This window comes from Pristiophorus japonicus, chromosome 22, assembly GCF_044704955.1.
Source record: "Pristiophorus japonicus isolate sPriJap1 chromosome 22, sPriJap1.hap1, whole genome shotgun sequence".
In the NCBI taxonomy this organism is placed as follows: domain Eukaryota; kingdom Metazoa; phylum Chordata; class Chondrichthyes; family Pristiophoridae; genus Pristiophorus; species Pristiophorus japonicus.
In genome coordinates this window covers 44,845,597-44,869,197 of record NC_091998.1, presented here as the reverse complement: position 1 = coordinate 44,869,197, position 23,601 = coordinate 44,845,597, and the positions used below count along the sequence as shown (strand labels likewise).

General features: G+C 46.7%; 1 protein-coding gene across 1 annotated transcript; it reads right to left on the bottom strand.

Annotated features, from left to right (window-relative positions):
- Positions 1 to 2,580: 2,580 nt before the first annotated feature.
- LOC139235006 (transmembrane emp24 domain-containing protein 4) lies at positions 2,581 to 22,713 on the bottom strand. The gene is made up of 5 exons (XM_070866074.1): positions 22,540 to 22,713; positions 12,293 to 12,393; positions 9,527 to 9,652; positions 7,629 to 7,775; positions 2,581 to 4,684 (listed from the first exon to the last, which is right to left on the bottom strand). The coding sequence occupies exons 1-5, from the start codon at positions 22,673 to 22,675 to the stop codon at positions 4,535 to 4,537; spliced, it is 660 nt and encodes a 219-aa protein (XP_070722175.1). The 5' UTR covers positions 22,676 to 22,713; the 3' UTR covers positions 2,581 to 4,534.
- Between the last annotated feature and the right edge of the window lie 888 nt (positions 22,714 to 23,601).

The window sequence follows — 23,601 nt, the reverse complement described above, 5'->3', positions numbered from 1 at the left end:
TACTTTTGTAGTCATTGTTGTAATGTTCATAATATGAAAGTGCTGCATGTAAAGAGCGTTTTAATAATGCTTTTAAGGAAACAAGTGTTTACTTATAGATGGGAGCGCCACACTATCCGCGATCAACTTTTTGGCGCCCGCCGCCAGCCTTGGCAACTGCGAGTCTACCTGGCCACCTTCATGGCGCGCTCCCCTTCCTAGGTGAGTCAGCCAACCCACTCTGTACTGCATATGTGGCGTCCGCATCCAGCTCCGGCCTCCTGACTCACACCAAGTTTGCCTCCAGCCGCTACTCAGTCGATTACTCTTGACCACGGCACGACCCCCATCCCTGCCCCCACCCCGTAATGCCAGCCCTGGAAAGTCTCTACGGACTCCCAGGGGTCCAGCGACCCCAGCTTGAGAACCACTGGGATAGAGAACAGGCCTCCCAGTGACATGCAACGGTGTAGCGCAGGGGGCGGGGGCTGGCTCCAGGCCAGGTTACAACTTTCTCTCGGGACGGAATCTGCACTCACAACCCCTCTCACCCCCCCCAAACCTGACCCATGACATCGAAAGGGAGCAAGGCAGGGAAGAGAATTCCTATGCCATGAATGTTGTTACCCGCCTCCTTACAGCTGATTATCCTATATATCAAATAATACTTGTACACTGAGCATTGGATGTGGGCACCACCTGAGGGGCCGAGTGTGGGTCCTAGCCTGGACCCCACCCCAACCTTCCAAAATAAATTGCCTCCATCTCTGTTAGAGCAGCTAATTCAGGCCGAGACAAAGTACTTACTATGCCGATGACGCCAGCACCCATTGGCCAGCACTGCCTTGCCAATCATTCCTTCTCTAGTGAGCAGTCAAGTTGCACGAATAGTGGTGCAGGCGTGCACCAGGGGGATGCTAATGAGGCAACCTTACCCCTGAACCCCCACCGCACACGTGGCCGAGCAGTTCCACAGGACTCAGATCATATAGTTTCTGATCGGTGGCATTATAATATTCACCTAGCATGCAAGACTTGGGGCGCAATACAAGGCAGCCCAGTGACAAATGATACCTAAAGACAGCAGCAAATTCATTACCTTTGTTCTTGGGCGATGCTGGCAAGCTGGTATTTATTGCCCATTCCTAGTTGCCCTGAGGGCATTGAGTCATCCACATAGTGTTGGACTGCAGTCACGTAAGCCAGACTGGGTCAAGGTGGAAGGTCTCTCTCTGAAGGATATTAGTGAACCATTTGTTTTTTTTTACAGCAATTCAGCAGCTTTCATGATTACCAGATTTCTTCAGTACAATTTTATAACTTGCCTCGGTGAGATTGTGAACTCCAGTTTCTAGGTTGCTAGTCCAGTACCATAACCATAGGCTGCCATACCTTGTGAGGTTGGTATTTCTATTTCTGTTGGGTTGACAAGTAAATGATATAAAGATCTGTAACTGGGCTACCTCTGACTGCAGTTTACAGGACTCCCAACCCGAGTTCTTGGGGGAAGTCCTGATTCTGTTTTAGGTTTGTCTGTCTGGTTGCCAGGTTTCGCAGAGCGTAGACACAACAAATGTATCAGTTAAATAGCGAATCAATGGTCTACGGACCAACAACCCAGGAGGGCTGTAAGTTAGTTCTCCCAACTGAATGCTTCAGCAGGCCAATGAGGGTTATTCACAGGGTCAACTAACCATAAAATTGTGGGTTTGATTCCAATCCTAGTGTCCCACCTCCAAGTTCCCCTCCAGATCACACACCATCCTGCCCCTGTTCTATTCACTGCACCGTTCTGTTGTCCCCAGAAGACTTTCACCTCCTGCCTCTTGAGCTGATTATAATCGCTCAACCATCAGTAGCTGTGCCTTCTGTTGCTTGTGCCCGAAGCTCTGGAATTCACTGCCTTAACCTCTCTTTCCTCCTTCAAGACGCTCCTTAAAACCTACCTCTTTGACCAAGCTTTTGGTCACCTGCGCTAACTTTTTAATCTCATAATACTCCTGTGAAGCACCTTGGACGTTTCACGACATTAAAGGTGCTATATAAATACAGGTTGTTGTTGTCCGAGTGGATGAGATAAAATTCCAAAGGAGAAAGGACAATAACGAACCAGCGGTCTTTCCAACTCACATTAAAAGGAAAAACACTGAACTGTTCGAATGGTCTGTTACGTGCAAAGTTTACCGCGCTTGGTGAAATATAAAGCTTTTGATTTTTAGAGGATGTACTGAACGCAGTATAAACAGCTCTGCTCTTTCTCTGGAGTGTCTGCTAAATCAAACCATAATTTTAAAATAATTCATCAATCTTACTTGAAAAAAAATTATTCTTCGGACTTTTCTTATGAACCTAGAAACTGCCGATTGTGATATTAGCGGATGACTATTTAAGGTGTCTGCAGATCTTCCTGTGTCTGTTATATTAACAGAGATGCATGTCATTTAAAATAAACAGATTAACGCCACCATTAAAATAGTTTGAAAAATGCATTGAGTGCATTAAATTTCTGTTAATAGCGACAACAGTAATTTTGAGGCTATGTTCTTGGTATGAATAATCACAGCTAAACATATCTCTTAGTCAAGCAATGTCACACAGGCATAGGTCTTAAAACAATATTGTTTAAGAAATTTATTTAAAATTTTGGTAACTTTGCCCTATTCCAATGATACAATAAGATGTGCGCAAATGGCTACAGTGTGGGGAACAGTCGGGATGGGACGAACCTGGACTGACTAAAACCCACAGCGAGTTCTCGGGATGCAGGATGCCCGAAATATAATTCCAGTGTAGCAGCCTCCTCCGTCCATGCAGGAACTGCTACATTTAACACCACAGATTGCTAACACAGTGCACCACATAACAGCACTATCAGAGCTCCAGATAACACAATCTGTAACTAGACAGGAGACAGCGCACGGCAAGTGCTGGAAAAGGGGCTGTCGGCAATCCGCAGAATTTACAGCAACCGCTGCTCAACATTATTCTTGGGGTGGGTCTTATTTAAATATGAAAGACAGCAATTAAGAAAGCTGCCAGGAGCCTATTTTAATTCCTGCCCACCCAACGGAAACCGAGCCAATGGGCGGTTAAAATTGTCCGCAGCGACTTACCCGCACTGGTCCTGCGGGATGCTTTTTTAACCAGGTGAGAGGGACACCCATTGGAAGGCAACGAGGACCTCCTTTACATATGCAGATCGTGGACCCGATGATGTAATCAGGACCCCGATTGTTCTTTTAACTCGAGGCTTGAGCAGGGGGGAATCTGTTTTGGCAAGGCTCCCGCGCAGGCCAGCCTGGTGGGACGAGGAGCTGGGGTTGGAAGGGGCCCTTTCTGTTTCCTTGTACACCACCGGGCCCCACAAGCCTCCCCTGCACCTGCCGTCTCCTCTCTCACCTGACTATCCGCCCCCACCCGCCATTGTTGGGATCCATTCCTTCGGTCCCTGGCGGCACCCTCCTGCCAGCCAGCTAGCCCTCCCACCCGCTTCAGGCATGAGACTGACAGGGGCAGGGGGGGGGGTGTCTGTGCAGCTGAGGCCCGGGTATTAAAATCTCTCGGGCCTCCCAGCTGCAGAGGTCTAGGTGGTTTGCCATTTGTCTCTGCCCCCCCCAAGTCCATACGCGAGTTAAAATTGGGCCATTTAATTATTGCTCTCCAACCCTCAGCAGAGAAATTAAACAGGCCCCTTGGACAGCACAAGAAAGGTCACTTAAAGAGGGAGATGGCATTCTCTGCCATTCCCTTCATCACTCCGTACACACACACACACACACACACACACACACACACACACACACAATTTCCCCAAATAAGCCTTCACCATGCAATCCTTCTGAGCAAACAAATTCAGATAGAAGGAAGGAAGTGACTGTGAAAAATTCCTCCCTTTAATACGGTCATCAGTTTATTTCAAACCCTATAGGAAATGTCATGCTTGTTTCTGCAGTTTTGTTGGTTTTCAAGAAATGATGAGAATTTAACCAGAATCACAGAGAAATAAAGGAGGAAAAATTATATGGGTTCTCACTAATGGACAAGCGCTGAAGGCAGGATGATCTGATCTCTCAATCCGGACTGCGCAGAGCCCGAGAACAAGCCAGTAATGCTGCACATTTCAGAACCCTCCCAGGCAGCGTTTTAGGAAAATTTGGCAAGTAAAACGCAACGGGTACCATTTGAGATAGTCACGTTCCACAGAGAGGTTTGTCGTGACTTTTCACAGATCCAGAATGCATGATAATCAGGAACACAATCTCTTGAGAAGGAAGTGCCCACCACCAATCACACGTTTACAATGAACTAACATTTTGTCGCAGACGCACCAGAGACCCCTGCACTAACTGTTCCACAACTTTTTCACTTGTGTTACCATTATTATAAGATATGTAACCAAATCATTGCTTCCTTTAATTTCTGGAGGAGCTTCAAGTACTACGTTGTACAAAGTCACATTACATTGCGAGTCAGTGAGGACGGGGGGTGGGCGGGGGGGGGGGGGGGGGAGGTTGAGTTTTGTCGTGTTCTTGCAATGATGGCAGCTGCCAGACGTCTACACCAGTTTTTTGGCCTCAAAGAAGCTCTTCAGATGCTTCATTTGCCAGATTCCGGTTAGGATCAGGATAATCGTCTGTGCGATCGACCACCACAGGACACGCTGGTTCGTACTTTCGCTCGTCAGCCTGAATCGCTCCTCCCTGTACTGTAATCAGACCGGGAAAAATGAAAATCAGCCATAAACTTTAACTGTGCAAGTGTAGAAATGATGTATTGGACAAGAACAAGCATTGAGTAGATAGGGTGTATACTCTCTGGAGTTTAGAAGAATGAGAGGTGATCTCATTGAAACATATACGATTTTGAGGGGGATTCACAGGGTAGATACTGAGAGGCTGTTTCCCTTGGCTGGAGAGTCTAGAACTAGGAGACATAGTCTCAAGATAAGGGGTCAGCCATTGAAGACTGAGATGAGGAATTTCTTCACTTGTGAATCTTTGGAATTCTCCACCCCAAAGGGCTGTGGAGGCTCAGCCGTTGCGTATATTCAAGAGATATTGATATAGATAGATTTTTGGACTATAAGAACATAAGAAATAGGAGCAGGAGGTGGCCATTCAGCCCCTCGAGCCTACTCTGCCGTTTAATACGATCATGGCTGATCCGATCATGGACTCAGGTCCACTTCCCTGCCCGCTCCCCATAACCCCTTAATCCCTTATCGGTGAAGAAACTGTCTGTCCCTGTTTTAAATTTATTCAATGTCCCAGCTTCCACAGCTCTCTGAGGCAGTGAATTCCACAGATTTACAACCCTCAGAGAAGAAATTCCTCCTCATCTCAGTTTTAAATGGCGGCCCCTTATTCTAAGATTATACCCCCTAGTTCTAGTCTTCCCTATCAATGGAAACATCCTCTCTGCATCCACCTTGTCAATCCCCCTCATAATCTTATACGACTAAGGGAATCATGGGATATAGGGATAGGACAGGAAAGTGGAGTTGAGGTCGATGATCAGCCATGATCTTACTGACTTGAGGGGCCATTTGGCCTGCTCGTGCTCCTAATTCTTATGTTTTTATAAGCAGGTGCCCACGAGGCTCAGTTGACAAGGGCACCATGAAAGTCCCAGATTCAATTACTCGTTTCCGCTGAGTGGATTGATCCCAGGCGGGGCAGCAGGTAATATCGAACATCGAGTGGAGGGTAAAAACAGCCTGCTTGAGCCAAATGGCCCATTTCCATGTTCTATTTATGTCTGCTGCCCATGTACTAAGCTCGCTCACCCATCACCCGTGCTCGCTGACCTTCACTAGCTCCCGGCTCCACAACGCCTCCATTTTAAAATCCTCATCCTTATTTTCAAATCAATCCATGGCCTCACCCCTCCCTATCTCTGTAACCTTCTCCAGCCCTACAAGCCTCCGAGATCTCTGCGCTCCTCCAATTCTGCCCTCTTGAGCATCCCTGATTTTAACCAAACTTTTGGTTATCTGTTCCAATATCTCCTTATGCGGCAAAAATATTTTTTTATTGATACCGCTCATTAAATGCCTTGGGACATTTTGAGGCTTTAAATGCGCTATATAAATTTAAGTTGTTGTTGAATATCTAGGTCTTAATTATTGCAGCAGAGAGTTATTTTTCAGATCACTAATATGTGCAGGATTTTTAAACTCAGCTATGAGTCGGGTATTTATTGTATTTTTTCCTAGTTTTCTCTCCCCTCTCTCGCAATGTCAGATTTGAAAACAAGGGTGAGAATTTTAAAATCAAGGTGTTGCATAACCGGGATTCGATCTCCTGGCTGGGAAGTGCGCACTGCTGCTCTAAATGTTTAAATTGTATATGAAGAGGCCTTTCCCTTTAAGTTTGGTGGAATTATTATACAAAATCAGGAATGGCAGCTGAGTTAAATGTGTTGTAAAGAAAGTCCATTTTTCAAGCACCCTGTATCGGTTAGCAACTGCGCTGAACACACCTAAACAAATCTCGGCACAGGCGTCACGGTTAACAGGCACTACAATGCTGTCTCAACACTTATCTACCTGCAGTCTGCTTCTGAACAGTCTCTACTGAACTCTCTCAGTCTTTTGTAGATGAGTGTCCAGCCAAAGGCTGCCGAGATGGCTGGAGATTTGTGTCACTCACTCCTGCAGCAGCACATCACCGGATGTAATCTATTAATGATCACACGGTGGTGTTTATCGTTCTGATTTTCTACCAGATTATTCATAAGAACATAGGAGCAGGAGTAGGCCATTAACCCCCTCGAGCCTGCTCTACCATTCAATAAGATCTTGGCTAATCTTCTACCTCATCTCCACTTTACTACACTGTCCCCATATCCCTTGATTCCCTTAATATTCAAAAATCTATCGATCTCTGTCTTGAATATACTCAAAGACTGGGCCTCCACAGCTCTCTGGGGTAGAGATTCCAAAGAGTCACCAACCTCTGAGAGAAGTTTTTCCTCATAGTTCTAAATGGCTGACCCCTTATTCTGAGACTGTGACCCCTGGTTCTAGACTCCCCAGCCAGGGGAAACATCCTCCCTGTATCTACCCTGTCAAACCTGTAAGAATGTTGTATGTTTCAATGAGATCACCTCCCATTCTTCTAAACGCGAGAGAATATAGGCCGAGTCTACTCAATCTCTCCTCAGGATAATCCCCCATCCCAAGAATCAGTCTGGTGAACCTTTGTTGCATTCCCTCTACGGCAAGTACAGGTGCAACGCCCCAAATCCGGAATTGTCCAAAAACCGGACATTTTGTGCATAGTCATCCGGAATTATTGTCTGAAAACTAGACATTTTTGAAGCAAAACCTGAAATCCGGCACGGATTGGTCAAGGATTCTGGATTTCAGACAAGAAAATAAAGTCTGAAATCCAGAATCCGTGCCGGATTTCGGACCTCGCCGCTCAAAACCTGGATTCGATCGAGGATTCCGAATTTCAGACTATTGATTTTGTCTGAAATCTGGAAAAACACAATAAAACTGGAATGGAGTCAGTCCTAGGATTCCAGATTTCAGATGTTGTATCTGTATATCTTTCCTTAGGTTAGGAGACCAAAACTATCTCTGCAGATTGCGAAAGGGCTGCTGCAGCTTTGGGTCGTTGGGCCACTGCTTGCGGCTTACTCACCCTCTGGTAGTTCTGTTCTTTCTGAATCTGTTCAACCTGGTCCAGCAATTGTCGGACTCGCAGCTGCAGCTCCGTCAGTTTATCCTTGGCGGCGATTTCCGGGTAGTTGTTGGCGTGCTCCCCCACTTGGATGTCAAGGTGCACCCGCTAAACCAGAGAGAGAGAGAGAGAGAGAGAAAGCGAATGGTTCACTGGAGATATGCATTTAATACCACACCTTAATAAGTCGCTCAATGCTGAAGTACTGTGTGGGCAGCACACTTGCTTGAGTCAAAAGGTTGTGGGTTCAAGTCCCACTCCAAAGACTTGAGCACATAAATCTAGGCTGACACTCCTCGTGCAGTGCTGAGGGAGCGCTGCACTGACGGAGGTGCTGTCTTTCGAATGAGACATTAAACCGAGGCGCCGGTCTGCCCTCTCAGGTGGACGTGAAAGATCCCATGGCACTATTTCAAAGAAGAGCAGGGGAGTTATCCCCTATTGTATTGTACCCCAACCTAACTGGAAAATAAATGTGTATATTTTTTAAGTAATTTAAAATCCGGTTACTCACAGGTGGTAGACTGACGCTGTGATTCAAAATAGTTATTGTTTGTGATAAACCTATTATCAGCTATATTAATCAAACTTTACCAAGTTATTCCTAAATAAATCAAGGAATATTTTTAAAGCAAAACTTTAATTTTAAAAAAATTACATTTTAAAACGTGATTGCGTTGGTTCGTGGCAGATTTTGCCTTTGGCAATATGCAAATGAGTTTGAGCGGGAAAAAAATGTTTCAAAACGGGTGTAATTGGCGCCGGAATCGCCAATCGCGCCCAAAGCGGAAACACTACCCCATTATATTCAGGGGCTCCGACAGACTTTGTGTAAGGGACAAAGTGGTGAATCTATCAGCGGCAGTGGGTGAACAAGCCAATATACAAAGCAGCAGGAAAAAAAAAAGTATTCAAGACAAGCTTAAGAATCACTGCAACCTCACGGAGACACACAGCATCAGAACTGGGCTGCAGGTGTTGAGCCTGCTCCAGCAGTTGTCAGATCCAGAGCTGAACGCAGGCCACATGTTCAATTTCATACAATGTAGTTTTCAGCTTCGCGCTGAGATTTTTTTAAAAATTCGGGCTGTGAGCGTCGCTGGCAAGGCCGGCATTTATTGCCCATCCCTAGTTGCCCTTGAGAAGGTGGTGGTGAGCCGCCGCCTTGAACCGCTGCAGTCCGTGTGGTGGTAGTACTCCCACAGTGCTGTTAGGGAGTTCCAGGATTTAGACCCAGCGACGATGAAGGAACGGCGATATGCTTCCAAATCAGGATGGTGTGTGTGACTTGAGGGGGGAATGTGGAGGTGGTGGTGTTCCCATGTGCTTGCTGCCCTTGTCCTTCTAGGTGGCAGAGGTCATGGGTTTGGGAGGTGCTGCCGAAGAAGCCTTGGCGAGTTGCTGCTGTGCATCTTGTAGATGGTACACACTGCAGCCACGGTGCGCCGGTGATGGAGGAAGTGAATGTCTAAGGTGGTGGATGGGGTGCCAATCCAGCGGGCTGCTTTGCCCTGGATGGTGTCGAGTTTCTTGAGTGTTGATGGAGCTGCACTCATCCAGGCAAGTGGAGAGTATTCCATCACACAAATGACTTGTGCCTTGTGAATGTGGAAAGCTTTGGGGAGTCAGGAGGTGAGACACTCGCCGCATAATACCCAGCCTCTGACCTGCTCTTGTTGCCACAGTATTTATGTGGCTGGTCCAGTTAAGTTTCTGGTCAATGGTGACCCCCCAGGATGTTGATGGTGGGGAGTTTGGCAAATGCAACAGGGCAGAAACAACACCAGATGATTTTTTTCCCCCCAGACGATCTGCCGTACGATTAAATTGCGCCAATGTACCCAATGCCCAACTCTTACCAGCTTGCCACCTGCAAACAGTGTCATCTTTGTGGAGTTGGAATGCAGGCAGATCTGATGCTCACCCGGCGTGTGCGAGGTGAAGGTAAATCGTCCTTCAGAGCCGTACTGTCGGGACAGGATAATCTGGGAATTGGAAGAAACAGTCAGTCTGCAGTAGAGAAGGTAGAAGAATGCTCAAACTCACCATTCAGTCTTATGCAAAACATGATCGTACAGACAGCCGTCTCTGGGCAGAGAACAGAGTTCACCTGCTCTTGTGCTTTAATGCCGAGAATAACTTTTCTGTTCACAGCTAAAGAATGCTCAATTAGTAGTCTGCTAACATCCTCTCCTGAAGGTACTGACTCTTTCCAGGGTATGGTTCCACATAGAATAGAATCATAGACTAGTACAGCACAGAAGGAGGCCATTCGGCCCATCAGGTCTGCGCCAGCTCTTTACGAAGAGCAATCCAGTTAGTCCCACTCTCCCGCTCTTTCCCCATATCCCTGTAATTCTTTATCCTTCAAGTATTTTTCCAATACTATCACATTGCTGTTTGTGGGAGTTGGCTTGTGCGCAAAATGGCTGCCGCGTTTCCAACATTACAACAGTGACTACACTCTGAAAAGTACTTCATTGGCTGTGAAGCGCTTTGAGACATCCAGTGGTTGTGAAATCGGCTATATAAATCCAAGACTTTCTTTTTCTACTGCTATTGAATCTACTCCACCACCCTTTCAGGGAGAACATTCCAAATCCTAACTAGTCTTTGAGTAAAAAAGTTTCCCCTCATGTCGCCTCTGGTTCTTTTGCCAATCACCTTAAATCTGTGCCTGCTGGTTATCGACCCTTCAGCCACTGGAAACGGTTTCTCTTCATTTACTCTATCTAAATCCTTCATGATTTTAAACACCGCTTTCAAAGCTCCTCAGCCTTCTCTGCTCCAAGACTTCTTCGGTCCATCCATGTTACGTAACATGTAATTTCACCACAGGGGCATTTACCATCGACCCCGACCTCATCTGCTCACAGGAATTTACCGCCATGGGTCACCGGAAAGAGATCAGGTGCAAGGAGGCTGACTTTCCTCTCCCGAACCCAAGTGCATTGAGGCCACTGGCAATCCTTCTGCCGCCATCCCACCAGAGATCAGCCAACACAGCACAGACCTTCCTGATCTGTGTGACTCAGCATCATACTGATCAGCGCATCTACTCATCAGTGTAGAGTCATCATAGGCAGTCCCTCGAAACGAGGGTGACTTGCTTCCACGCCAAAAAAAGATGAGTTCACAGGTGTTTCGATGAAGGACCTAATATTCCAGGTCCTGAACTACATCCTGAAGGATGGATTTTTTTAACGTGTGGTGGCCATTGCACACCAGCCACCACACAGGCTTGACAGAGCTAGGTCTTGGTAGAGTAGCACTGTACACAACAGCATATGATAACAGATACTATCTAGATTCGATTAGTTAGTCCTGGTTAAAAATATATACATGTATTATTACATTATGTCATTGCATCTCTGCTTAAGGCATCGCCATGTACAAAGTTATCAATTATATCACTTACATCAATCGAGAATTCCTTTCAACAAAAACAATGAGTATGTTTTTAATCTCCTATAGTTAAATGAAACCTGGTTCCAATCAACTGCTTTTGTGCTATAATAATTTGTTTTTGTTTTGAGCACATCTACCCATCATACTTCAAATGAATCCGATTGCTAAAGATTTCTCTGTGGGATATTTCTCCCGCGGTGCTTAAGGCAGTGTGGCTCCATATTGAAAGGTGCTTTAATAATGTAGGTACCACCACACAAGAGGCACTGCACTATAAGTTATGCACTGCTACTAAACTCGATTCATTATATAAATCATTGTCAAATGCTCATTCTTTAGTTCAAGATCTGAAACCCCTTCTACTCTGCGACATGAAACAACCATCGGTGCCCAACCCAACATTCAAAGGCGGGACGTTGTGGATTCTGTGTTTAGCAGAGCTAGCTGACTGACAGCGAATTACCCTAACAGCCGGACTCAAGAGATACGGGAATCTGGGGCTGGGATTCAACAACTACATCTCCAGCATGGGAGTGAGCGAACATAAGAAATAGGAGCAGGAGTAGACTATTTGGCCCCTCGATCCCGCTCCGCCATTGAATAAGATCGTGGCTGATCTGATCTTGGCCTCAGCTCCACTTCCCTGCCCGCTCCCCATAACCCTCGACTCCCTTATCATTCAAAAATCTATTTCCACCTTGAATATATTCAATGACCCAGCCTCCACAGCTCTCTTGGGAAGAGAATTCCAAAGACTCACGACCCTCAGAGAAGAAATTCCTCCTCATCTGTTTTAAATGGGCGACCCCTTATTCTGAAATTATGCCCTCTAGTTCTAGATTTCCCCATGAGGGGAAACATCCCCTCTGCATCTGCCCTGTCGCGCCCCTTCATTATCTTATACGTTTCAATAAGATTCTGCACTGGAGCCCATCGGATCGGAGGTAGGTGATTTCCCATTGAAGCTCCATGTCCAATCAACGACAGCACACTACTTCAGCAATGTCGGACCAAAACAGGCATCTTGTCACACGACACCATGTAATTCGCATCATCAGCAAGTTGTATATAGGCGAGGAAAATGCCAACCAATGTCTGATCAAAGTCGCTTCTGTACAGTACTTGAACATCATTCCCTCCAACAAGGACAGCTCTAGTGTTCTCCCGGGTTATTTTCCAACCAGATAGGCGCACCACACCTCCAGATTGTACCCTACCTTCGAATCGGGATCCCGCACTTCCACGTGCATCCCCAATCCTGGAGTCGAAGGCAGAAAAGATTCCGACTGCTTATCCCACAGCTGAGTCCGGTAATTACCTGGATGAAACATTTCAAAAAGGGAATTACATAGAATATACAGCACAGAAACAGGTCGTTCAGCCCAACAGGTCCGTGCCGGTGTTTATGCTCCACAAGAGTCTCCTCCCATCTCACCCTATCAGCACAACCTTCTATTTCTTTGTCCCTCATGTACTTACGAGACTTCAGCACAAATAAATCTAGGCTGATAATCCAGTGCAGTGCCGAGGGAGCGCTGCACTGTCAGAGGTGCCGTCTTTCAGATGAGACATTAAACGTAAGAACTAGGAGCAGGAGTAGACAATTTGGCCCCTTGAGCTTGCTCCACCATTTAATAAGATCATGGCTGATTTGATCATGGATTCAACTCCACTTCCCCGCCCGCTCCCCATAACCCTTTATTCCCTTATCGCTCAAAAATCTATCTCTGCCTTAAATATATTCAATGACCCAGCCTCCACAGCTCCCTGAGGCAGAGAATTCTATAGATTTACAATCCTCAGAGAAGAAATTCGACCTCGCCTCAGTATTAAATGGGCGGCCCCTTATTCTGAGACTATGTCCCCTAGTTTTAGATTCCCTTGAGTGGAACTGTCCTCTCTGCATCCACCTTGTCGAGCCTCCTCATTATCTTATATGTTTCGATAAGATCACCTCTCATTCTCCTGAACTCCAATGAGTATAGACCCAACCTACTCAACCTATCTTCATAAGTCAACCTCCTCAACTCCGGAATCAACCTAGTGAACCTTCTCTGAACTGCCTCCAATGCAAGTATATCCCTCCTTAAATACGGAGACCAAAACTGAACGCAGTACTCTAGGTGTGGCCTCACCAATACCCTGTACAGTTGTAGCAGGACTTCTCTGCTTTTATACTCTATCCCCCTTGCAATAAAAGTCAACACTCCATTTGCCTTCCTGATCACTTGCTGTACCTGCATACTAACTTTTTGTGTGTCATGTACAAGGACCCCCAGGTCCCTCTGTACTGCAGCACGTTGCAATTTTTCTCCATTTAAATTATAATTTGCTTTTCTATTTTTTCTGCCAAAGTGGATAACCTCACATTTTCCCACATTATACTCCATCTGCCAAGTTTGTGCCCACTTACTTAGCCTGTCTATATCCCTTTGCAGATATTTTGTGTCCTCCTCACAACTTGCTTTCCCACCCATCTTTGTATCATCAGCAAACTTGTCTACAATACACTCGGTCCCATCATCCAAGTCTTTAATATAGATTGTAAATAGTTGAGGCCCGAGGCCCCATCTGCCCCCTCAGGTGGATGTAAATGATACCACGGCACTATTTTGAAAAAGAGAGGGGGAGTTATCCCCGGTGTCCTGGCCAATATTTATCCCTCAATCAACATAACAAAAAAACAGATTATCTGGTCATCATCATATTGCTGTTTGTGGGAGCTTGCTTTTGTGCAAATTGGCTGCTGCATTTCCTGACAACACATTACATTACAATAGTGACTACACTCCAAAAAGTACTTCATTGGCTGTAAAGCGCTAGAGAGCTTTGAGACGTGAAAGACGCTATACAAATCCAAGTCCGTCTTTCTTTATCGAGCTGCTCCTTAAATGCATGCAAGCTATTCGCCTCAACCACTCCCTGTGGTATCCCGTTCCACATTCTCACCACTCTCTGGGTGAGAAAGTTTCTCCTGATTTCTTTACTGGATTTATTGGTGACTATCTGATCTTGATGGTCCCTAGTTCTGGTCTCCCCCACAAATTACTTTCACTGGCTGCACAAGACCATCAGAGATACGTTCCCCTGGAGGACTGGCCGTGTGGGGCGAATCTGAGGAGCAGCAGCGGCTGCCTTCGGCGATTACAAATTCGGAGAGTTCTGTTTTTACTCACTACCTAACAATCCATAACATCACCCCAACCCGCAAAAAGTCAGTCATAGGCAGGTGATAAAAAAAATAAACGGAATGTCAATCAACCAAGTTCACAATCAAGATTAGGCTTGTGTTACACGAGTGCAAACTGCTGATGTGGATAATATGTTGAGTGTTACCCAGTGGGACAGTCATAAGGCTTCGCAGTTGATAGAACTTGAATCAGTTATATTGGCAGGTATTTATAGCCAACAGAAACCATGATGGTGTGATTGTAGACTGCAGCCTTTCCCTGGTGATCATTTTGATCGGCATCCCATCCACCACCTTCAACATTCACTCCCTCCACCACCGGTGCACCGTGGCTGCAGTGCATACCATCTACAAGATGCACTGCAGCAACTCACCAAGACTTCTTCGGCAGCAGCTCCCAGGCCCGCGACCTCTACAACCTAGGAGGACAAGGGCAGCAGGTTCAAGAGAACACCACCACCTCCAAGTCACACACCTTGGAAATATATCGTTGTTCCTTCATCATCGCTGGGTCAAAATCCTGGAACTCCCTCCCTAACAGCACTGTGGGAGCACCTTCACCACACGGACTGCAGCGGTTCAAGGCGGCTCACCACCTTCTCAAGGGCAATTAGGGATGGGCAATAAATGATGGCCTTGCCCTCATCTGCAAATGATTGAATAAAAAAAATACTCCAGCACTTGAGTACATAAATCCAGGCTAAAACTTCAGCGTAGTACTAAAGGAAGGCGGCATTTTTTTTCAAAGACTAGGCTGATCCATGTCTGTTGAGGTGGACGTAAAAGATTTCTGTCACTGTTTTGAAGAAGAGCAGGTCACCTGACCAATAAACATCTCTCAACGAACACCTCCAAAATAGATTAACTGGCCCGGCATCTCACTGCTGTATGTGACATCTTGCGTGCTGATTGTGTACTGCATTTGCCCCAGTAACAAGTGACCGCACTTTAAATGTAATTCATTGACTGTGGAGCGTTTTAGGACGTTCTGAGGTTGTGAATGCACAATGGCCCTGAAATTCCGGTCGGAGGCCTCTTTCGGACAAACGCCTGCGACCGGAGAATTTTTCAGAAAGTACCTGGTGGTCCCAGAGGTGCCCCGGATTCCGTTGGGGAGGCCTTCTCTTCCCGCGCTGCGATGCGCGCTCCAGTCCTCCAGGTTCCCACGCAGACAGTGCAGTCACGTGTGACTGCTCAGCCAATCAGGTACAGTATTCCACAGCGTTCGCATTAATAGCAATGGGAGCTCCGTATCTACGAGTTCCCATTGCCATTAATGAGAAAAAAAAAACAAACACACTAAACACCATAATAAAAAATAAAAAACACACCTCACATAATTAAAATTAATTGAAATTAAAGTTAATAAATGCCTTGGGGGAAAAAAAAATTCCGATTTAAACAAAAAATTTAAATTATGAAAATTTAAAATAAACTTACCGTAGTGGGCAGGGTTTTTAAAACAACAAAATGCATTTTTAAAATGTAATTTTATTATGTTTTTGTATGTTTTAAAACTCCTACGCCTGTAATAGTAGGCTATACCCCTGCTTTTATCAGGCACAAGAATTTTCAGGACGTTTGCTGGGCAAGATATGGGTAAATCCCGCAATCTTGCCCATGCAAATGTCCTCGCTCCCGAGATGCATTGGTTCTGTCAAGCTGGAGCTGGAGTGTGACAGATCGGAAAAGCCTGTTTTCAGTGCATGAGCATTGTGCACCCGCGATGTCTCCCGGGGTCCGTACACATTCCGTACAGACCCGGAGGAGGCCGGGATTTCCACGTTAATATAAATGCAAAATCTTTCAGTGAAGATTAAGTATAGATTGGTCTTCTTTCAAATCATAAATGGCTATATTCTTAATATTCCTTTATGGGGTTTTGGTAGCTGGCAACCACTTTAAATTGGTTACTGTTAGCGAGAGCTGTGTCAGTTGTGGCTCAGTGGGTAGCACACTTGCCTCCTGAGTCAGAAGCTTGTGGGTTCAAGTCCCACATAAATCTAGGATGACACTCCAGAGCAGTGCTGAGGGAATGCTACACTGTCGGAGGTGCCGTCTTTTGGATGAGATGTTAAACCGAGGCCCCGTCTGCCCTCTCAGGTTGATGTTAAAGAACCCTTGGCACTATTTCGAAGAAGAGCAGGGGAGTCATCCCCGGTGTCCTGGGCCAATATTTATCCCTCAATCAACAATATAAAAACAGATTATATGATCATCGTCACATTGCTGTTTGTGGAGCTTGCTGTGCGCAAATTGGCTGACACGTTACCCACATTAGAACAGTGACTACACTGCTAAAGTACTTCATTGGCTGTAAAACGCTTTGAGCCGTACAGTGGTTGTGAAAGGCGCTATATAAATCCAAGTCTCTCTTTATCTCCTTGGTTACTGAATGATGGTGGTAGATGTTTGTTAAGTAAACATAAATGTCAGGTACAATCACCCTGTATTGTGTGCGTATATATAAGGCGTTTTCTGCTATAAGTAATACACGTGGCCAAAACAGTGTTGCAGCAGCCACGCCCATGGCTAGTCAGCAACATCTATAGTGTAGGAAGAAATATGAACTGAAGCCAACTTCAAGATATTTGTTTTGACTAAATTTGCCGACAATTAGGTGTGGCAGAGAAGGATGTTGTTATGGACTGGACTGTTTTCATTAAAAAGACTTGGATTTATATAGCGTCCTACATGACCACCGGACATCTCAAAGTGCTTTACAGCCAATGAAGTACTTTTGGAATGTAGTCACTGTTGTAATGTGGGAAACGGGGCAGCCAATTTGCGCACAGCAAGCTCCACAAACAGTAATGTGATAATGACCAGATAATCTGTTTTTGTTATGTTGATTGAGGGATAAATATTGGCCAGGACACCGGGGATAACAGAGAGTGGGGATAAATGGGTAATTTTCAGGCTGGCAACAGTAACTAGTGCGGTGCAGGGATCGGTGCTGGGACCTCAACTATTTACAAACTACATTAATGACTTGGATGAAGGGACCGAGTGTAATGTAGCCAAGTTTGCTGATGAAACAAAGATGGGTAGGAAAGTAAGTTGTGAGGAGGACACAAAATATCTGTAAAGGGATATAGATAGGCTAAGTGAGTGGGCAAACATTTTGCAGATAGAGTATAATGTGGGAAAATGTGAGGTTATCCACTTTGGCAGAAAAAATAGAACAACAAATTATTATTTAAATGGAGAAAAATTGCAAAGTGCTGCAGTACAGAGGGCCTGGGGGTCCTTGTGCATGAAGCACAGAAAGTTAGAATGTAGGTACAGCAAATAATCAGGACTGCAAATGGAATGTTGTCCTTTATTGAAAGGGGGAATAGAGTATAAAAGCAGAGAAGTCCTGCTACAACTGTACAGGGTATTGGTGACGCCACACCTTGAGTACTGCATTCAGTTTTGGTCTCCATATTTAAGGAAGGATATAGGGAAGGCTGTCCAGAGAAGGTTCACTTGGTTGATTCCGGAGATGAGGAGGTTGAGTAGGTTGGGCCTGCACTCATTGGAGTTCAGAAGAATGAGAGGTGATCTTGTCGAAACATGTAAGATAATGAGGGGGCTCGACACGGTGGATGCAGAGAGGTATTTCCACCCATTGGGGAAACTAGGGGGCATAGTTTCAGAATAAGGGTCCGCTCATTTAAAACTGATGAGGAATTTCTTGTCTCAGAGGGTTGTAAATCTGTGGAATTCTCTGCCCTAGAGAGCTTTGGAGGCTGGGTCATTGAATATATTTAAGGCGGAGATAGACAGATTTTTGAGCGATAAGGGAATAAAGAGTTATGGGGAGCAGGCAGGGAAGTGGAGCTGAGTCCATGATCGGATCAGCCAGGATCTTAATGAATGGCGGAGCAGGCTCGAGGGGCCAAATGGCCTACTCCTGCTCCTATTTCTTATGTTCGATGTTCTTATAACTCCCCTGCTCTTCTTCAAAATAGTGCCATGGGATCTTTTAAGAACATAAGAAATCGGAGCAGGAGAAGGCCACTTGAGGTCCACTCGAGAGAGCAGAAGTGGCCTCGGTTTAATGTCTCATCCGAAAGACGGCACCTCCAATAATGCAGCGCTCCCTCAACACTGCACTGGAATGTCAGCCTAAATTTTTATGCTCAAGTCCCTGGAGTGGGACTTGAACCCACAACCTCTGACTCAGAGGCGAGAGTGCTGCCCACTGAGCCACAGCTGACACCATTATATTAAAATAGATTATAAACTATAAAAAGGCGTCAATGATATGGTTGACAGCAACAGTGATTGTTGCAACATAAGAAAAACTTGCAATTATATAGGGCCTTTCATGACCACCGGACATCTCAAAGCGTTTACAGCCAATGGTGTGTGGTCACTGTTGTAATGTGGCAAAGATTTAACGTATTCTGGGCCTTTCATCAACAAGCTAATCGGACTGAAAACATAGAAACATAGAAAATAGGTGCAGGAGCAGGCCATTCAGCCCTTCTAGCCTGCACCGCCATTCAATGAGTTCATGGCTGAACATGAAACTTCAGTACCCTCTTCCTGCTTTCTCGCCATACCCCTTGATCCCCCGAGTAGTAAGGACTTCATCTAACTCCCTTTTGAATAGATTTAGTGAATTGGCCTCAACTACTTTCTGTGGTAGAGAATTCCACAGGTTCACCACTCTCTGGGTGAAGAAGTTTCTCCTCATCTCGGTCCTAAATGGCTTACCCCTTATCCTTAGACTGTGACCCCTGGTTCTGGACTTCCCCAACATTGGGAACATTCTTCCTGCATCTAAACTGTCTAAACCCATCAGAATTTTAAACGTTTCTATGAGGTCCCCTCTCATTCTTCTGAACTCCAGTGAATACAAGCCCAGTTGATCCAGTCTATCTTGATAGGTCAGTCCCACCATCCCGGGAATCAGTCTGGTGAATCTTCGCTGCACTCCCTCAATAGCAAGAATGTCCTTCCTCAAGTTAGGAGACCAAAACTGTACACAATACTCCAGGTGTGGCCTCACCAAGGCCCTGTACAACTGTAGCAACACCTCCCTGCCCCTATACTCAAATCCCCTCGCTATGAAGGCCAACATGCCATTTGCTTTCTTAACCGCCTGCTATACCTGCATGCCAACCTTCAATGACTGATGTACCATGACACCCAGGTCTCGTTGCACCTTCCCTTTTCCTAATCTGTCACCATTCAGATAATAGTCTGTCTCTCTGTTTTTACCACCAAATTGGATAATGTCACATTTATCCACATTATACTTCATCTGCCATTCATTTGCCCACTCACCTAACCTATCCAAGTCACTCTGCAGCCTCATAGCATCCTCCTCGCAGCTCACACTGCCACCCAACTTCGTGTCATCCGCAAATTTGGAGATATTACATTTAATCCCCTCATCTAAATCATTAATGTAGAATGTAAACAGCTGGGGCCCCAGCACAGAACCTTGCGGTACTCCACTAGTCACTGCCTGCCATTCTGAAAAGTACCCATTTACTCCTACTCTTTGCTTCCTGTCTGACAACCAGTTCTCAATCCACGTCAGCACACTACTCCCAATCCCATGTGCTTTAACTTTGCACATTAATCTCTTGTGTGGGACCTTGTCGAAAGCCTTCTGAAAGTCCAAATATACCACATCAACTGGTTCTCCTTTGTCCACTTTACTGGAAACATCCTCAAAAAATTCCAGAAGATTTGTCAAGCATGATTTCCCTTTCACAAATCCATGCTGACTTGGACCTATCATGTCATCATTTTCCAAATGCGCTGCTATGACATCCTTAATAATTGATTCCATCATTTTACCCACTACTGAGGTCAGGCTGACCGGTCTATAATTCCCTGTTTTCTCTCTCCCTCCTTTTTTTAAAAAAGTGGGGTTACATTGGCTACCCTCCACTCGATAGGAACTGATCCAGAGTCAATGGAATGTTGGAAAATGACTGTCAATGCATCCGCTATTTCCAAGGCCACCTCCTTAAGTACTCTGGGATGCAGTCCATCAGGCCCTGGGGATTTATCGGCCTTCAATCCCATGAATTTCCCCACAATTTCCCGACTAATAAAGATTTCCCTCAGTTCCTCCTCCTTACTAGACCCTCTGACCCCTTTTATATCTGGAAAGTTGTTTGTGTCCTCCTTAGTGAATACCGAACCAAAGTACTTGTTCAATTGGTCTGCCATTTCTTTGTTCCCCGTTATGACTTCCCCTGATTCTGACTGCAGGGGACCTACATTTGTCTTTACTAACCTTTTTCTCTTTACATACCTATAGAAACTTTTGCAATCCGCCTTAATGTTCCCTGCAAGCTTCTTCTCGTACTCCATTTTCCCTGCCCTAATCAAACCCTTTGTCCTCCTCTGCTGAGTTCTAAAAGGCCAATTCCAAATGAGTAGTAGTGCTCATGTGCATAATGTATGGCTAAGAGACGTGGACCATGTACCTCAGACACCTCAAATCGCTGGAGAAATACCACCAACGATGTCACCGCAAGATTCTGCAAATCCCCTGGGAGGACAGACACACCAACGTTCGCGTCCTGGATCAGGCCAACATCCTCAGCATCGAAGCACTGACCACACTCGACCAGCTCCACTGGTCCGCATACCAGACACAAGACTCCTAAAGCAAGCACTCTACTTGGAACTCCTGCATGGCAAACGATCCCCAGGCGGGCTGAGAAACGTTTCAAGGACACCCTCAAAGCCTCTTTGATAAAATCCCCACCGACACCTGGGAGTCCCTGGCCAAAGATTGCCCTAAGTGGAGGAAGTGCATCCGGGATGGCACTGAGCACCTCGAGTCTCGTCGCCGAGAGCGAGCAGAAAACAAGTGCAGGCAGCGGAAGGAGCGTGCGACAAACCTGGCCCAACCACCCTTTCCTTCAACGACTATCTGTCGCACCTGTGACAGAGACTGTAATTCCCGTATTGGACTGTACAGTCACCTTAGAATTCACTTTTAGAGTGGAAGCAAGTCTTCCTCGATTTCGAGGGACTGCCTATGATGACGATAAAATTTAAAATGAAATCAGAGTCCCAACTGCACAAAAAATTTTTTCTTTTTGCCATATCCTGAGTAACAATCTCTCACTCATAGACCAAGATAATGGTCGGCCACGTGCTCCTAATATTCACTTAATCAGGCAGCAGGGTCTAAACTTGGTGGATGTCACCCGATGCCACATGTTACAAATTCAATGTATAACATATTAGCTGGTAATTATAATCTGGGTTACATATTTTGCTGCCTGATCACATATATAATAGTTGAAAGAATAAACATCTGTCCCCATACTTTTACCATCCTCCATTCGAGCTCAGACCTTTTGCCAAGACAGTTGCACAACCCAGAGAAAGCGGCAATAATGAAAATGGCCTGGCTTCATCTTTCTGCTATGCCCATCACTCAGACTGGCGTATCTAGTGAGGTTTTCATTTCCCCAGACATAACAAAATCAAGCAGGCACTCTCTTCCAGGCAGGAGGAGAGGTGCTGCGTTTGGTGTCAAATGGTATGGATTGCTTTCACCTTGGTGCACATTGGCTTGGCATCAGGCAGGTCTCTGTACTACGCGATGCCAAATCCTAGGGGACAGGACCCCAGTATTGGGTAGCAGTGTGCATGCTGACCCTGGTGCCAAGAAATATTGGGTACTCCTTCCACACTGTGGGTAGGCATTCTTTACTTGTCGTCAGGAAGCAGGTGACAAGCCGAGGGGGCAAACTGTTCACAGTGCCAGTCCAGGGGGCATACTATTCAGTTCCAGCCAGTAGGGGCAAGATTCCAAGTGCCAGCCAGCAGTGAATACAATGCCCAGTAGGGAGCACAATGCCTAGTGCTAGCCAGTGGGGAGCACAATGCCCAGCAGGGGCAGAGAGGAATGCCCAGTGCCACCCAGTGAGGGCACACTGCCCAGCAGGGGCCCAGAGCCCAGTGGGGGCACACTGCCCAGCGAGGGCCCAGTGGGGGCACACTGCCCAGCGAGGGCCCAGTGGGGGCACACTGCCCAGCAGGGGCCCAGTGAGGGCACACTGTCCAGTGGGTGCACAATGCCCAGCAGGGGCCCACTGCCCAGCGGGGGCCCGGGGCCCAGCGGGGGCACACTGCCCAGTGGGGGCCCAGAGGGGACACACTGCCCAGCGGGGGCCCGGGGCCCAGTGGGGGGCTCTCTCTCTCTCTCTCGGGCTTGGACGCCCCCTGAAGCCCCGCGGTCCCAGCTGCTGACGCTGCGCTACCGGCTGCGCCCGGGGCCTCGCGCCGCTCGCACTCGCTCACCGATCACCATGGTCTCGTCGGGGATCTCCTCGATGAAGCATTTCTTCTCGATCTCGCCGATGTGGAAGTAGATCCCGCGCGCGAGGCCAAGCTGAACGCCCAGCCACACCGACAACAGCGCGTCGCCCCGCCGCATCCCCACAGCTGCTCGCAAAGCCCCGCACTGCGCCTGCGTCCCGCATCCCGGCCACGCGCGCTGTCCCCGCCTCATCCGGCAACGCGGGGAGAGCAGTGCGCATGCGTTCTCCTGGTCCCGGCGCGCCGGCTACTGCGCATGCTTCATCACGCCAGGTGGTAACCAGAGTGCGCATGAGTTATACAAAACAACAACAACTTGTATTTATCAATCAATCATAGGCAGTCCCTCGGAATCGAGGAAGACTTGCTTCCACTCTTAAAATGAATCCTTAGGTGACTAGAGTCCAATATGAGAGCCACAGTACCTGTCACAGGTCAGGTAGTCGTTGAAGGAAAGGGTGGGTGGGACTGGTTTGCCGCACGCTCTTTCCGCTGCCTGTGCTTGATTTCTGCATGCTCTTGCTGACGAGACTCGAGGTGCTCAGCGCCCTCCCAGATGCACTTCCTCCACTTAGGGTGGTCTTTGATCAGGGACTCCCAGGTGTCGGTGAGGATGTTGCAATTTTTCAGGGAGTCTTTGAGGGTGTCGCTGTAACATTTCTTCTGCCCACCTTTGGCTCGCTTGTCGTGAAGGAGTTCTGAGTAGAGCACTTGCTTTGGGAGTCTCGTGTCTGGCATGCGGACAATGTGGCCTGCCTAGCGGAGCTGATCAAGTGTGGTCAGTGCTTCAATACTGGAGATGTTGGCCTGGTCGAGGATGCTAATGTTGGTGCGTCTGCCCTCCCAGGGGATTTGCAGGATCTTGCAGAGACATCTCCAGCGACTTGAGGTGTCTACTGTAAATGGTCCATGTCTCAGCCATACAGGAGGGCGGGTATTACTACAACCATGTAGGCCGTTTTGAGGGCCTGATCTTCAAACATTCTTTTCCTCAGGCGGCCGAAGGCTGCACTGGTGCACTGGAGGCGGTGTTGAATCTCGTCG